This window comes from Oenanthe melanoleuca, chromosome 12 (genome assembly GCF_029582105.1).
Source record: "Oenanthe melanoleuca isolate GR-GAL-2019-014 chromosome 12, OMel1.0, whole genome shotgun sequence".
NCBI lineage: Eukaryota > Metazoa > Chordata > Aves > Passeriformes > Muscicapidae > Oenanthe > Oenanthe melanoleuca.
This window is the reverse complement of record NC_079346.1, coordinates 16,785,186-16,801,103: the sequence shown is the minus strand read 5'-3', so window position 1 is coordinate 16,801,103 and position 15,918 is coordinate 16,785,186. Positions and strand designations below refer to the sequence as shown.

The following is a 15,918-nucleotide window of genomic DNA, read 5'->3' as shown; positions in this document are numbered from 1 at the left end:
AGTCTGAGTGCAGCAGCATCCCACTGATGTGAAATAAAAGGGACTCAACAGCACTCTAATCTGAGAAATGAGAGCTGTCATGGCTTGGCAGTCTCCTACCTTCCTCTCCTCCTCTCTAGTTTGGTCAAGAAGAGAAAGATGCAGGTGATTACAACTTTACAAAGTATGGTACAAAACAGCAAACGAAGTGCAAATGTAATATACAACCTGGTCTAACTTACACCAAGGAGGTAAAGATCAGACAACCTCCAGAGTCCAAACCTCCCTGTTAATCTGAATTTCCCTGCACTGCTGATTCCCTCTACCCCTGAAGAAGCAGGAAATGCCCTGCCCCCAGCCCCCCATACCTTGTGCTGCAGGATCTGAACGTTCTGCACCAGGAAGCGATAGGCGTTGTACCAGGGCAGGAACACATCCTTCAGGATGTCCCTCACTCCCTCCTCCTTAAACCTCAGGTTTTCTGCTCTCACCACGGGAGAATTGATCAGGTACAACCTGCAAAACAGGAGCAAGATACTTCAAAGCTGAAAACTGCACATACTGATAGGGTTTCACTCTAAAAACTCCAAAGATGACTGTATTGTAGGCATATAACAAACTGAACATAAAACCATTTACTAGTAACTGCTACAGGAGTTTTTCTAAGATGCTGCATACAGCATTTGAATTGAAATTTTCTTTTTTACTCTAGAAGTTCACTGAAGTGCTAACATATGCTCAGATGCCATGACAGTATAAAACAAGCAGAGGTTGCATGGTTCATCTTTAGGATGGCACTTATTGTTTTGGTAATATTTTGAAATCCTTCACCACTGCCCAGTATCTTCCTACTCAGTCTTGTTCATCTCCTCAATTATGAAAAGCTTTGGCAGAACTAAGGGGCAAAACAAAACAAATCCAAGGGAAAGAGCAGAAATCAACATTTTCAAGAAAAACAGCCCCAAAAGGGAACAAGGCACGTGCCTCCTACAATACAAATGTGTCTCAGCTCCAGAGCCAGCTCTGAGGGACCAAAGAAGAGCATCCAGGTGACACCAACTACTTACACAAGGGACAGAAATGTCCCTCAGCTTCTTTGCTACCTCTGAGTTTAAAAAATAAATCTTTATGCTTTATCCCACCTTCTTCCCCAAATAAACACTCTGTCTTTAGAAATAAACTGGAATCCATCAAGTTAACTGAAAGGGAAACCAGGCCTTACTCAGGTATCAAAAAAACTTGAATACAAACTTGATTTAGATACACTTCATTTAAATTTCCAAATATGAACACCAAACCAAACACTTTTTCATTTTAAAGAGTGTGGCATTTTTAAACCCAAATTTATTAACCCATTTTCTAACATTTTTAAGCTTTTAAAATCATGATTCTAAACTAATATAACTTCACAGGCACTTCCTTTAGGAGGTTTTAAAATCTTAATGGGGTTTGACACAGCACATTCAAGAATACCAGACCATAAATTCTTCAGGAGAGAGGGCTTCTTGCATTAAAACTAATAGATAAAAATAGAGCTGCCAGAATAAACAGACAGTAATGCAGCACAGAAATGGGCTTTTTCAGTACTGAATTAAAAAATAAAAACATTTTAAACACAGATTCATAGAATGGCTTGGGTGGGAATGGACCCCTAAGATCATCCAAGTAAATTCCTACCTGAATTCAAATTATACATTTATAGAAGAACAGAACAATTAATGGCAATGAACTAGTAACTCCTTAAATGCAAGTAGAATTTAAGTCTATCTTTAAACCACATCTTCCTTCTATCACAATTATTTATGTGCCACACTTTGGTGGATGTTGTAGTATTGTTTTCTGGGAGTTTTTTTTGTTTCTTTTAATAAAGCAGTCTTACTCTGCCTTACAATATGTAACTGTTAAATGAAGAGCAGTTTCCTCAATTGCTCCAATTCAAAGACACATTTATTCTATGGAAGGAGAATTAAGGCACACAAGAAAACAAGAGTTCCATCAGTTTAGTTACAGCCACTCAGTTACCCACTGGGCAGAAAATAAAACCTTCCTCACATCAAGCCAGTGTTACTGAGTCAGCTCAAAATGCATGAGAAAAAAAACTAAGTCATCTCCTCTTCACCCCTCTAAACCAGCAGCTTGTTGCATTATTTCTTCTGCATTTCAAGACCAGCTTGAGAACAGGATGCAACTCCTCACTTCCAACAGCAATCCTCACCCAGGACAGAGGAAGGCAAAGGTCTGGAAGTACCATGACCAGCAAATTCCTTCTGACACAGCTCAGCTTGGACAGGTCTCCAGCCCAGGTCTCAGCAATACTGAAATGGAACTGTTTTGGACATTCTTAAAGATTTTACTCAGGATTCAAATTTCATGGAGCCTCAAGTTGGGTTGTTAAATTTACTGTGCTGTTATTGCTGCTGTTTGCCCTTTCTATTTAATTCCATATTCATTTCACCAACTTATATCTCTATTTTCTGCTGATCTATTTATTAAGCTGCTATGAGAATACTTCAAAGCTGGAGTTAGAATATACATATATATATTTGTGTACTGCAAAAGCTAAAGTAACTCTGCAGGGAAACAGTGCCAAGGAAAAAACCTCAGTTGTAGCTTTTGCTATAAACAGAGAACATCAAGCGCCTCAGAAAAGGCAGAGAACTGAATTGCAGAGCTCCTTCCAGAAATGAGCCCAGGCTGCAATGCTTTTTACTCTCTGTGTGGGAGTAGGTATAAATAAATGTGACATTAAAGAATGAGTACACTGGCAGAAAAATGAATTAGCTTCTTAGAAACTAGAAAAAAAAACAAGAATAATGGAAGCGTAACTTCTGGTGTTGGGAGATTTTTTTGGCTTGTTTATAAAAAAGGCATGGTTTCGTAGCTGTTTTTTTTTTTCAACAGAAACATCACCTGTGATTTAAAAAATCTCCAGTATGAGTAACTCCAAGCCTTTTCACTCTTCTTATTGCAGCTACCAACTCAGTGCTACCCTGCTAACACACCTTGTTTATTTGTAAGGCACAACCTTGATTAAATTTAAGAACTCCACCAGACTCTCCATTGTAAACATGTACTAGGTATTTCAAATGCTAAAGCTTGAAACAATTAGAACTTCACATTGATTATTTTAAATTATCTAGAAGCTACAACCATCTTCTCCAAATAAACATTCAGCTTCCATTCAGCCCATCAGTTCTGTAACACAATGTATTGAAGAGTTTCTTATATACACAAGAATTACTGGGCTCTAGAGGAATGCCCAAGCAGTGCATTCCTGCAGTTATTAAAATGTCTTTTATGTACCTTTACCTCAAGGTACCATTTGATGCATGTAGTCAGTGCACCAAGCCAGAGCACCAAGTGACTGTGTAATCACATCATATGTTCCTGTAATTTTAATGAACCACTTGAACTGTGTTTAATCTCTGTTGGACCAGGACAATTTATCTACACACATTAGGCTGCTCCATTTCTGCTCTGCTGGTACCACTACTGTTAGGTGCAAATTATGTACTTACATCCACAAAAACAAAGCATTTTCTCTCTAGAAAACCTATAGTGCAAACAAGAAACAAATGTTTTGTGCATTATGCATAGACCTTTCTCTAAGCCAATGATTTAACTGTGACCTTGTAGCGTTGTTATCAAATATTTTATTCACATTTTCACTGGCTCAGCTCAGACTATCAGTGCTGGAAGAAGCAGATCCCTTGGGCTTTAGGGAGGGAGACATGCACTGCATCCATTGCCAGTTCTTTGCAGTCATCCACTCTGGCAGCTACTTCTGTCACAGTGGTCTAGAAGCTTCTAAAATTAACTTTCTTCCTGCTGCTAACTGTCAAACCCCCCAGGAAGCCTCTTGGTATGGACCTGCCATGAGCAGGGAGCCAACACATCCTACTGAACATCCACCAAAGAAATCCCACCTGAGTGCATCAGCTCCATAACTGTTCACAATGTGCATTGGATCAGGATAATTCTTCTTCCTTTTGCTCATTTTTTGGCCATCACTAGAAGATACCAGAAAATAGGCATCAATCCCAGAACTCTTGTAATACATGGATAAAGAGAAAAGGCACTTCAAACCCAGCTCAGTTTTTCTGTCCTAGTATGTTCCTGGTGGCACAGACATAATTATATGCATCTATATATTAGCACATAATTTCTGTAGGACTGCTGAACCTATAAAAACAACCAGAAAAACCCCAAAACCCAACCCAAGAAGCTCCAAAGTTACAAATCTAAGCAGGAAATCTGTCTTTCCTACTCAAGGTGAGGAAAGATGCACTTGTTTTGAATCGATCCCTCCAGCCCACTGGCAGAGCTTAACTCGAAAATAAATATAAATAACTTTAAATAACATCTAATACTACATTTATCATCTCCTTTACTCTGCACAAAAGGTATAATTTCTTTCCAATTCTTGTTATTCATTTTCTCTCTCAAGGCAGGACTAATCCCGCTGGAAAGAACCCAGTGCAGCAGATGCTGGGATGTGTGAGCCTCTCACTCTCAGATGCCTCTTATCTCCTGCAGCACTGATATCAGCCTGGCAAGTCTTAACAGCCCCAAAGTCCATTTCACATTCCATTTACAATTTGCAGGTCTTATCTGAAACATGCTTTGACTAAAAACCTGCTGATTGACACCAACCTGGCAAGGACAAGGCCATTCACAATGACATTCTTGAAAGGAGGCTTCCCAAAAAGAGCAGTGGACAGCACCAGCAAAGTGTAGAACCTGAAACAAGAGACAACATAAATGGGACTTTATAAATACACCAAGCTAAAGCCTGCATGTCTTCATCACAGAATAAATGTTTCATTATGCTGCTTTCCTCCAGTAAAGAGAAATTTTAAGTCTTGGGAACATTTACGTGGCAAAGAATCAGAAGAGAAGCTTATTGAAATTAGATCTTCCTATTTGTAACATATCATGCTGTTTGCCCAGCTGGGATCTTCTAGTCCAGAAAGGCAGAAAAATTCTAATGGGAAGCATTAGAAAGATCATGAGGGAGGAAAGTGCAGCATTTTCCCTGTTTAGTACAAAAAAGGGAATTCTGTCCCTGAACAAGTTTGCTATTTGCTCACTGCAACCCTGTGAGCACGGGATCAGTCAGGACCAAACAGAGCACTCAGGACCAGCACACTTTTGTGTGCTTGTGTGTTGTGTATTCTTCAGCCTGACAGACAATGGAACACAGTATAAAAGTATAAAAGCAAGTTATCAAAAATGGGAGAAGCCTCCTTCCAATCCTGCCAAAGGTTTGACTGGAAGGAGGTTGTGGTTGCCTGCTTAAATCAGCCATCCCAAGGAAATAAGAGAATGTTCCCACAACAAAGGGCAGCAGAGGTTCTATTTGATGTGTTTACAATCACTGTAAACTGGGACACTCTGGAAATCAGTGCTGCAGCAAGCACAGGCACCTATTGTTCACAGGCTGATATATGATTATATCTGGGAAATTAAGTGGAAGTGCAGGATGATGTGATAATTTCACACTCAGGAGCCAGAGCCTTCACCAAAGGAGGGATGTGTGAGCTGCTGGAACTGCACTGTTGGTAATTACTTTTAAGAAAGTAACTGGAGGTGGGCCACAGCTTTCCTGGTTCAAAACAGGCATCACACTGACAACTGCTTAGCAACCTTCAAAGAGAAGGTGATTATAAAAAAGCTATAATAAGGCACAGGAGGTTATGTCTCAGAACTATGTATTTGCATGAAGATTTAGTGGAGAAACACTTCAGTGGGGGAAAAAAAAATCCTGTATGTTCCAAAGTTGTTTTTATAAAAAAGCAGCCTGCAATTGCAAAAGCATTATTCTGACACTTGAGGGTCCTCTGCAGAGGTTGCTGTTGCATTTATTAAGTGACTTCCATGACAACTCTGATACTTTTCTCAGCCCCTAACTCTCAAATTCACCTCAATTCACACTGCAGGATACAAATTCTCTTTATTAAACTGCAGTTTAATTTCATGAATTTTAACCAATACTCCTCCACCTGCACACAAACATTTGCATTCAAAATCCCTGTCTTGATTTCTAATTTTCTTAAGAAAACCCCTAAACACAAATATCTGACTATTTATTCAGGTGACTGACATCTCAAGCCTACAGGGCTGAAAGTTCATTACAAACACAGTAGTTTTTCCTCTGTACTTACTAAAAAAGTTCCTCATTGACAAACTCCCAGCACTTCCTGCAAACTGGTCACAAATTCTCCTATTAGAGCACCTGAATTTGCAGGTAAAAAGCCCAAAGCAGAACCAAGTAGGAGAGATTTCAGTATTGTTTAGGAATTCCTAATTCCCTGTATTAGGAAAATTGTACAGGCAGACTGTGGGCACTGAAAAAATGCATCCAAGGATACATCACAAATTTATGTTCAAATTGTCAGACCCACAGAGCCTCAGCATGAGGTGCCTTAGCTGCTGACAGCTACAAGACTGTCTCTGAAAACCTGTGATCCACATATTCTGATGGAACCCTTCTGATTCTTCCTCAGGTTGTGCTCTTAAAAATTCACTCTGAATATTTTAAACCAGTGTCTTCCTGCACCTTATTTTTGAAATATCTTGCCCACAGACACATTTGTTTCCTGAAAACTTCCTCAATTTCTCTGCTGCTTCACCTTCAGTCACCCTACAGTAAAAAAGCCGTAAGAGGGACAGAAATTCACTCCTTTGCTCTAACTTCCACCTAGGAGAAAGCAAGCAGGGAATCTTTTCTCCTTTTTTTTCTTGAACAGCTGTGGGTAAATTAATGATCCAGTGGTTCATGCCAAACCCTCCAGCTGTGAATTCCCTGTGGGCCACCACATTCTGACCACAGCCATAAATCCTGCTACACTTCCCTATACAGAGGCAGAGCCTTTCCTACCACTCTGCCTGGACTGCCAGTCTTGCAACCCAGCTACCCTAAATGGCTGTGGCTTTAACAAATATAATTCAGCTGTTCCTCTATCCATCCACAAAGTCATCAAAAATATCACTTTCCTGGACAATCACCTTTGTCACATTAATTTTCCCCTTGTCTCCCTTGATTTTTTCTTCTCTTGTGTGGAGTGAACCAAAAGCCACCACACCTGCACCTCCCGAGCCTTCTCCCACCTCACTTCACAGCAGCTGCAGTCTCTGACCTGACACAAAACCAATCTCCATTCTCAACCTTCACACTTTGTACACGATGTGCCAAATACAAATCACAGCCTGTGCTCTCACCACTTCAGAACTCACCTGCTCATTGTTCTCTCAGACCTCACATCTTAGTTCCTTCTGTCTCCCACAAATCACAAGTGCTCTACTACACATCAGCCAACACTTGCTGGTAGCAAAGCCCCAGCTCATTAACAACCTGGGAAAGGTGGGAGCAGCAGGAATTGAGGCAGTGCTTTGATTTCCCACCATAAACAGGTGAAACACACCTGGCTCTGGGTAAGACTGCCAGGAACTCTAATGCTGATGTTAAGAACAAAAAGCAATCTGCCCCAGACTCTTCCTCTTGTACCTGACTATGGTACACAAGTCTGAGGGCTCACACCAAATGTCTTCATGCAGAGCTCTTCCATTAAAAAAGAAAAAAAGCACTTTTTTCCAGATAAACATAATAAAGAGGGAAAATTGAGTTTTTAATTCTCCTTTTGCTACCCAACAGTACTTGACTCTAAGTACACTGAAGTGTTAGGTAATTTTTTGTATCACAATTAAGAGGTTGAAAAGTGAAGACATTTCACTACAATATGAAATTTAGTTGCATTTGGCATCCTGCCTGCTTCCATTGCATGGTTTGTTGGGGGAGTAGAGGAGTGGGCAAAGGGAAGTGCCAACTGTATTCCACAGGAATTTATTTAGCTCTAGTACCTCAAGTACTGGATGGAAAAGTTCTGCTTGGACACAGTCAAACTCACTAATCCAGAAAACACAAAAATTCATCTTAATCTGTCAATTTTCACAGTCAAGCTCAAACTTCAGACATGGACTAAACAGTTTGCAATGCTAAAACTAAAACTGTATGTGGGCATATAACTATGTATGAGAACATTAACCACAGAAAAATTTTTCACCAATGATTGAAAAGGATTTATCCAGAGTGAAAGAAGCAGATGTAGTTCACAGCTAAAATCTTTAATGTTTTTTGTAAACTATACAATCTTAACAATGTAAGGTTTGACTTAATTTTTTTTCTGTACTCACAGAAACCCAAAATTCAAGTTTAATCGTGGGGCAAAGATCACAAAGCTATACACTGGCTTGAAATCCTCAGCACATTGACTTCTGTTTCAACTGACTCCACTGCAGCTCTGTCTTCAGTAGATAACTCAAGTTCTGTGATCATTCAGCTGCTGAGGTTTTTCCTTACCAGGCCAAAGATGTGCTCTATTACCTAATGATGTCTTCAATAAAATCTGGGAAGTTTTCTTGCTAATATTGTATTTCTACAACAACTTTTTTGTCACCAAGCTTTAGACTACCTTTCTTTAGTTTAAAAAACTAATTATACACTTACCAGTACAGAAACAGTCAAATTATCTGTACAGCATTAAAGGCATGAAATTATTGAAGTAAATGCATTATAAAATCTGTTAAACAAATATATTGATCATTAAAGCAGATAGCAAAGCACTGTAGTGTGACTTGGGGTGACTATGATGCTTGTATCCCCAAACTGTCCCTTCTGTTGGTGTTGAATATTGAGCTGTGCAGCTTTGAGACTGGTTCCAGGAGTGAAGGGGGACAGAAGAGGTGCAGAGTTTGTTATCAGACTGCACTTACTGCCCTGTATCCTTCACACAGACTGTGCTGTCTGCAGTGGACAGCAGGAGAGAGCTCTCCTTGGCTCTTGGTTAGTTTTTGGCCAGCTGAGGCAGAGAAGCTCCCTGGATTGTGGTTTTTTTTTTTTTTTCCCTTTTCTCTTGGAATTGTTTATACCTGCTCTGGACTGAAAACCCAGAGGAGCACTGGGAGCTCACACCTGGGCCCCTGGGCTGTGACATTTCCCAGCACTGGAGGGACTGAGAACAGCCCGAGTGAGCCAGGCTGCAACCACAGAAGGGACTCTGCTGAATCTGCCATCTCCTCAGAGCAGACAGGTTTTGTTGTTTAGCATTGGTCATTTCTGTGCTGGGGAGTGCTCTGCCTGTTAAATAAACAGGATTTTTTCCACATCTCTCTGAGGAAGTATTTCCCCAAAACAGCTGGGGGAGGGACTGCTTGAATCTGTTTCCTAGAGGGATCCCATTCAGAGGTTTCCTCCCAGATTTGCCCTATACCAGGACATAGTTGTGATAATTGATAAAAGATTCGTGTTAATCATAGAAGTATTGGGGTTTGTATAAACCAGAATACTAAGGCCTGAAGTGAAGCACGAACACTGGATAGAGGAAAATACATGATTAAATCATGCTGTTTCAAATCCCCCTGTTATGAATATTATGTTTTCTAAATAAGTTGTATCTACTGCCAGTTTGCAAAATCAGACTTTCCAATAGTCTGATAGATTTTGCCAAATCAGACTGCCTGCCTTTGTTTGATCAATGCTGTCTATCTACAAAGACCAGATTTCCTGATTTTTGCCAGTTTTTATCTACCAAGACCAGATGGTTATCTATAAAACTTGACAAATCACTCAGTGACTTCACATCGCCCAGACACTTCACAGATATTTTTTGACCACCACTGGTTATCTGGCAAAATTATGACACAAAAAAAAACCAATTATTGATTATGACAAGAAAACAAGAATACTATAAAGAGAAGCTGCAAACCAAGGTTTGATGGAGCATGGAGTGGGCATTGACCCCTCACGTTTCCCAGCACTGCACTGCTCTATAAAATAAATTAAAATAAAACAATCTGAGTTTTGCTGATTATCGAGACGTTCTGTTTCTCATATACAGCAGAGTGTCAGACACAGGGCGATAACCTGACAGAACAAATGGCAGACAATCACCATCCTCGAGTCTGGTCGATGCCCTCGGCGATGAAGTCGGCAGGGAAGGCGTCCTCGAGCTCCCTCCTGTTGTGGAAGGGGTAGTGCACCTGGGCGTAGGGCATGCTGCCGCTCTCGAACCAGCAGTCGAACACCTCGGGCACGCGGCGCAGCCAGCCCTTCCCGCAGCGCGACGGGATGCACAGCTGGTCGATGCTGGGGGCAGCAGGACAACAGGCTGACAAGAAAGCCTCAGATATGTGTGAACAGCAGAAAGTATGTGTGTGCTATGCATGTCTATTCAATGTAAAATATTGTGCTGGTTGCAGCACAGGATGTACCAGCAATGTGGATTCTGTCCCCATCTGTTAACCCAGCTGGGGCAGTGACCCTGATCTCCTGGCACACATTATCTGCTCATGGGCCAGCTTTAAACCAGCTGGGCAATCACCTCTATCTTTCCCACAGCCCATCCTCCCTCCAGGAGATATCATCTGCTGCTGGCCCATTCATTCATTCAGTCCCAGGGCATGGCTGATAAAATTCCATCATCCCACTGGGAGATGCTCCAGCCAGGGGAGCAGCCAAGCCTTTCCTACCCAGATAAAAACTGACATTTGGGACACCAAGGAACCTTCTTTCCACTGCATTCCAGAGGAAAGCCAGACCTTTCCACATCATCCCTGGAGCTTCAGAGGAAACTGCACCTTCTCCAGGAGCACTGCTCCAGCTGAACCACATCTGCCCCTGCAGGAGGATGCAGCCACCATTGAATGGGACTGTGCCAACACCCTGACTGACTGACGGGTGTCAGCTTGGATTCTGACTCTGGCAGGGCTGGGATTGTTCTGTGTAATACTGCATTTCTATTTTAATTGTCCTAGTAAAGAACTGTTATTCCTAATTTCCATATCTTTGCCTGAGAGCCCATTAATTTCAAAATTATAATAATTTGGAGGGAGGGGGTTTATATCCTCCATTTCAAAGAGAGGCTTCTGCCTTTACTGGCAGATACCTGTCCTTCAAACCAGGACAAATCTGAAGAAGGAAGAGAAATGACAACAACTTTTTATACAGAAAAAAAGAATTACTGAGCCAGTCTTACTGGATAACTGAGAAGGCAAAGGGTATGTTATATGTTAGTATGTGAGTTAGAAGGGGTTTTTATGGCTCAGGGCAAAGGATAAATCCACCTCAAACAAAAGCTGTTTTTACTGAGCAAAAAGATTTCACAGGCAAACAAGAATGCCATGTTGCAAGTAGAAAAAAGGTCTCAATTTTCCACTGCAAGAAAACTGAAAAACAACTTCTAGCTTAAATTGTAATGTACTAACTTTTTTTGATTGGAAAATAGCAACATGAATATGGTAATGTTAATAGTTATGATAGGCTGCAAGTAATAGTAAAGATATTGATTGGTTGTTATGTTAAAAGTATATAATGCATTGTAACCAGAACTAGAGTTGGCTTCAGAGAAGCCCACAGCTGAGGCTGACAGCTGTAGGTTAGGCTCTTGTCACCCAAGAATTGCTGTATCATCTGGATACAATAAACAGCATCTTAAGAGCCATCTGGAGTCCTGCATCCCTTATTTCAGCTCTTACAGCTGTGGGACAAACACCCAACAACCCCAAACAAAACCACATTAGGACAAACTCCTGTCATGCTGCTATATTAGGATGACAACAGTTTTGGTTTTCATTTTATTGACTCTTCAAAAGGTACTTCAAAGTGTTTCCTTTGACAATCTCTGTAATTTTTATATTAACAGTGTTCAACAAGTGTTTTTCAACAGAAAAGAAGAAAATTTATATGTGTTAATCACAAGTCCTGTTACAACTTTTCTATTCCCTAGATCTGTTTCCCAGGGTTTGAGCAAAAAAACCCAAGGTTTTATTTATATTATTTATTTCTAATAGCCAGTGAAGGGCCTCTGTGACCCACCTTTCTCGATGCAGATCCGTGACTTTTGCTCCAGACAGCTCCTCCAGTTCTGCTATTGAGCCAACACAAACCACCTGCAGGAGAAATTCAAGAAATTTAGCCAGTTATTTGCACACAGCAGCTATTTATTTTTTTTTTAATATCAGACAGGAGACTTGTAATATCTCTTGTAGGAGTTGACAGAGCTGAAAAAACAAAAATTTTGTACAAGGGTCTCCTTCCTGAAATGGTGTCAGAGACCACTGCCCTGATTTAATACAATTCATGTTACAAGAACTGGAGACTTGGAAGCAGCAGCATCTTGGCAGGTTAATAAAAATGTGGGATTGGGGGAAGGGTGTCTTCTCCACATCAGATACAACCAAAAACCTCTGAAAATTCAATGACTGACTTTTACACCAATAGGAGTTTCAGATCCCAGGTTCCTCCCCTAATGTAAGCAGCTCATTATCCATAAGTGTTCCATCCCAGGCAGACTAAACTGTACATGTTAAAGGCTTTTTATTTAAAGGAAGTGTCACAGCTACCAAAGGGTTTGCTAAGAAAGACCCTTCTTGGTTTTGTTGCATCAACACACTATTAAGAAAAATGCAGATTTCCACACCAGACTTGCACTGACATCATAAAACAATGATTCTGAAAAAAAAAGCAGAAAAGCAAAGCTTTCTTTGCTTCAGGTTTTACTCAAATTGAACCCTCCCAGAGCCCTGTGGCCTCTCTCATCTGGCAGACAGCATGAGCTGCAGCACAGCCTGGATTTTGGAGATGCTGCCCCACATGCCATCCTTCCCATTTGGAACTGCCATGGAAAAACCCCAGGGATTGACAGATCTGACAGGGAAGGAGTTAAATGTAGCACCATAAAGAAGCTGTAAATAGGCCAGACATTTTTCACATGAAATAACTTTGTAAGTTGTTCTTAAGATACACAAAATCAGAGCACTGCTCAATTCCTATAGCTAGTCTTAAACATATGCATATGTATACACATGGAAATTGTGACTAACTGGAAGGTTTTGGTGTATTTAATTCCAAAATACTGTCATGAATTACAGAGAAGACAGAAACTCAGTCTGATTTGGGTTTTAAGACATGATTTTCCCAGTCAGATTCAAGTGCTGATCTGCATTACTAATCACCATCTTCTGTTGTTAAAGCACTTTGAAAATGTAATGTTTTCATTGCTTATCTGTCTTTTTGTTTTTTCTGTAGGAAGTGAGGCAGGACAGTGATTCCAGCAGCCAGGTACAACAGCCTGCAGAATGCACACAAACTACACCAGGGGATTGATCCCAGATAAAAATACATCTTCGTCAATAAACTATTTTTAACCCAGATCTGTTCTTCATTCATGTGGCCCCATAAGTAAACACACAGGCTCAAGTGAGCAGCAGCAGGTGCTTAGTTCAGCACTGCTGGAGAAGGAAAAGGTATTAATAGAGAAATGGGTAAAAAAATGCCCTTGGATACATCAATTACTTCACCTTCACTAACCTTTGTGTTTTAATATACTTTCACACTAAGCTCTGGGAGAAAAGCTGCTCATTATTTGGTGTTTTTTGAACAAGTACTTCAGTGCTGAAGCAAAATTCTGAATATTGATGCAGAACTGCAGCCAGAAGTCACCCATGAAGAAGTAAACTCAAGTTAACATGAAAAATCCACCAAGCCTCAGAGGAACACATATATCTCCCCCAGTGAGTAACACTGCCTCTGTCCAAGGCAGAAGGAAAGAGCTCTCAGCCCCAAGGGGGGCTCATTAGATACTGCAAGGCAGGAGGAGGATGCAGCAAACAGATGCTAATCCAATTCCATCCCTCATTAGGCTGCACCCACTGGTTTCTGCAAGGAGCTCACACAGGCTGATGGTCTCCAGTGAAAGCTGCTGCTCTGGATCCATCCATCCCTCCAGGAGCCATGGCTGCTCCAACAGCCTGGGCCCTCTCTCTGCCTGCAGGCATCTGCTGCTCCTCATTGAATGGCTCACCTCAGCCACAAAACCAGCTCTGCCAGCATTTCACACACTGCACCAGATGGGCTGGCTCAGCACCTCCAAGACATAACCAGAAACCAAAGGTCAAGGTTAACCCCTGCTAACAAAACCAACATTAATCCAGGATTATCCATGAAGCCATCCAGCAGCATTCATGGATCCCCATGTTCCTGTGGCACAGCCCTGCAGTCCCTGCTCAATAAAAATGGGTTTTTTTGTGGGTTTGCCATTCCAGCTCTGTTCAGCACCACAGCTGAGGAGCAAGGAGTGTCCAGAGAAAGGAAGAAGCACTGTGTGTCAGCAAGAACAGAAAGCATCTCATGAATATTAAACAGGAGAAGAAATGACTGCTACAATCAGCCAGAAGTGGCCTTAATGCAGCCTCAAAGCAGCCCAGAAATTACCTGGAGAGGTTCCCTCACCCCCAGGAGAGCAGAGCCAGAGCCCTTTTGTTCTGCTGGGCAGGACTGAGGACACCCAGCCCAGGGCAGGGTTACCAGGAGTGACAAGCCAGGAAATAATCAGGGAACTTCCACATCATCACTGAACAGTGAACACTGTATGCAAGCCCTACAAAATGAGCCCATATCTGCTTTACCAAATTGGGTGTTATATTAAAAAATTTTATTATCTAACCCAAATGAGATGTGTTCCTCCACTGAGGAAAATGTTGGAATTTGAAAGCTTAAAATGATAAACTGTCTGCAAAAATGTGGCAATAAACACAAGCTTCAAAATTTAACTTCCATTATGTGTCTCCACCTGATAATTATGCTAAAAGAAAACTAAAATAAAACTGTGCAAAACCAGTTATTGATCTGTAATAAAATTCACTTTAATACCAATTAATTCACCTCACTGTATATTAAATAAGGAACTGTTATTACTTCTCCAGGATTTAATATGCAAAGTATAATTGTGTGCAACAAACTGTTCTTCTGAGAGCAAGACAAGAAGAGGCTGCTCTGCAATCCCACATGGCACCAGGCTGCAGTAACACTGGAGTCAGGCAATTCTGAGGGAATATCATTACTGGGAGAGCAGATGTCACCTAAGCTTTAAGTTCCACATCAGTTCCAGCACTATTTGTTTTTCAAGCTGTATCTCGCACACACAAAAAGAGTGAATATTCAAAAAAAAAATTTAGCTCAGTTCAGAAGCTGTACTGAGCTATTAAAGCACAATATTCAGACTCTGGAGCAAACAGAAATGTGTAACAGCTATGGATAGAAGTAATAGACCTGTTGGTATTTCTGTCATTATTCAGAACACTGAGCCCTTAGGAATATTTGCAGCTCCTTTCAAAGAAAAGGTCAATCTTCCAAGTTAGACATCATTTTGTTATTAAAAACTAACAAATCAAACCTAGAAAAGCAAAAAAAAAAATTGTACACACAGGAATAAAGATATGGGGAGACTGGACAGAAAATGAAATATTATTAGAGGCAAGGAGTGGAAGTAATGAAACCTTTACACAATCTTTTTCAGCTGTAGAATGAAATACCCAGGCACAACACTGAAAGCCTTTTTATTACCTAAAAAAAATTGTTATATCAAACAAGGGACTCAGAAATGTTGGATGAATGTGGAAAAAGTGTGTATAAATTGTCAGTCTTCAAACTAAACTTTAACTGTTACATGAGAGAGAAGCACTTGGTTTGTCAGTGATTTACACACACACAGCACAAATACAATCCAAATTCCAAGGCTTTCTTAGATACTTAAATTCTAATTGCAGGAGTAGCTTCCTCCCTCTCCCAATACCCCCTTCCCACCAAGATTCCCAGTGAGGAGGAAATAAAAAATGCTTTCTGGTGCACATCTAAGCAATGGCAAGTTCAAGATCATAGAATGCTTCTCTAGCAGATGTTTTCCTACTTGAGGTCTTTCAGGTCTAAAATGAGGAGTAAAATCAAGAGAGAGAAAAATAAAGGCTGGGGATGCTGCCATCAGTGTTTACCTTCCCTGGACATCTTGACACTGATTACCATCTCCTACTTCCAGCATGAGGAACGTTTATCATGCATGTCTAATGGAACTAACCCAATGCAAAAAAAAAAAAAGAAATAAAGAA

At 40.8% G+C, this 15,918-nt stretch overlaps 1 protein-coding gene across 3 annotated transcripts in view; it reads right to left on the bottom strand.

Annotated features, from left to right (window-relative positions):
• IARS1 (isoleucyl-tRNA synthetase 1) overlaps positions 1 to 15,918 on the bottom strand; it is a 94,402-nt gene that overhangs the window by 31,763 nt on the left and 46,721 nt on the right. For all 3 annotated transcript variants that reach the window (XM_056501329.1, XM_056501328.1, XM_056501330.1), the window contains 5 exons: positions 11,852 to 11,925; positions 9,929 to 10,123; positions 4,633 to 4,719; positions 3,906 to 3,989; positions 348 to 495 (listed from right to left, as the gene is read on the bottom strand). In XM_056501329.1, coding sequence (XP_056357304.1) covers positions 348 to 495; positions 3,906 to 3,989; positions 4,633 to 4,719; positions 9,929 to 10,123; positions 11,852 to 11,925 — 588 coding nt within the window. The remainder of the gene's footprint in view (positions 1 to 347; positions 496 to 3,905; positions 3,990 to 4,632; positions 4,720 to 9,928; positions 10,124 to 11,851; positions 11,926 to 15,918) is intronic.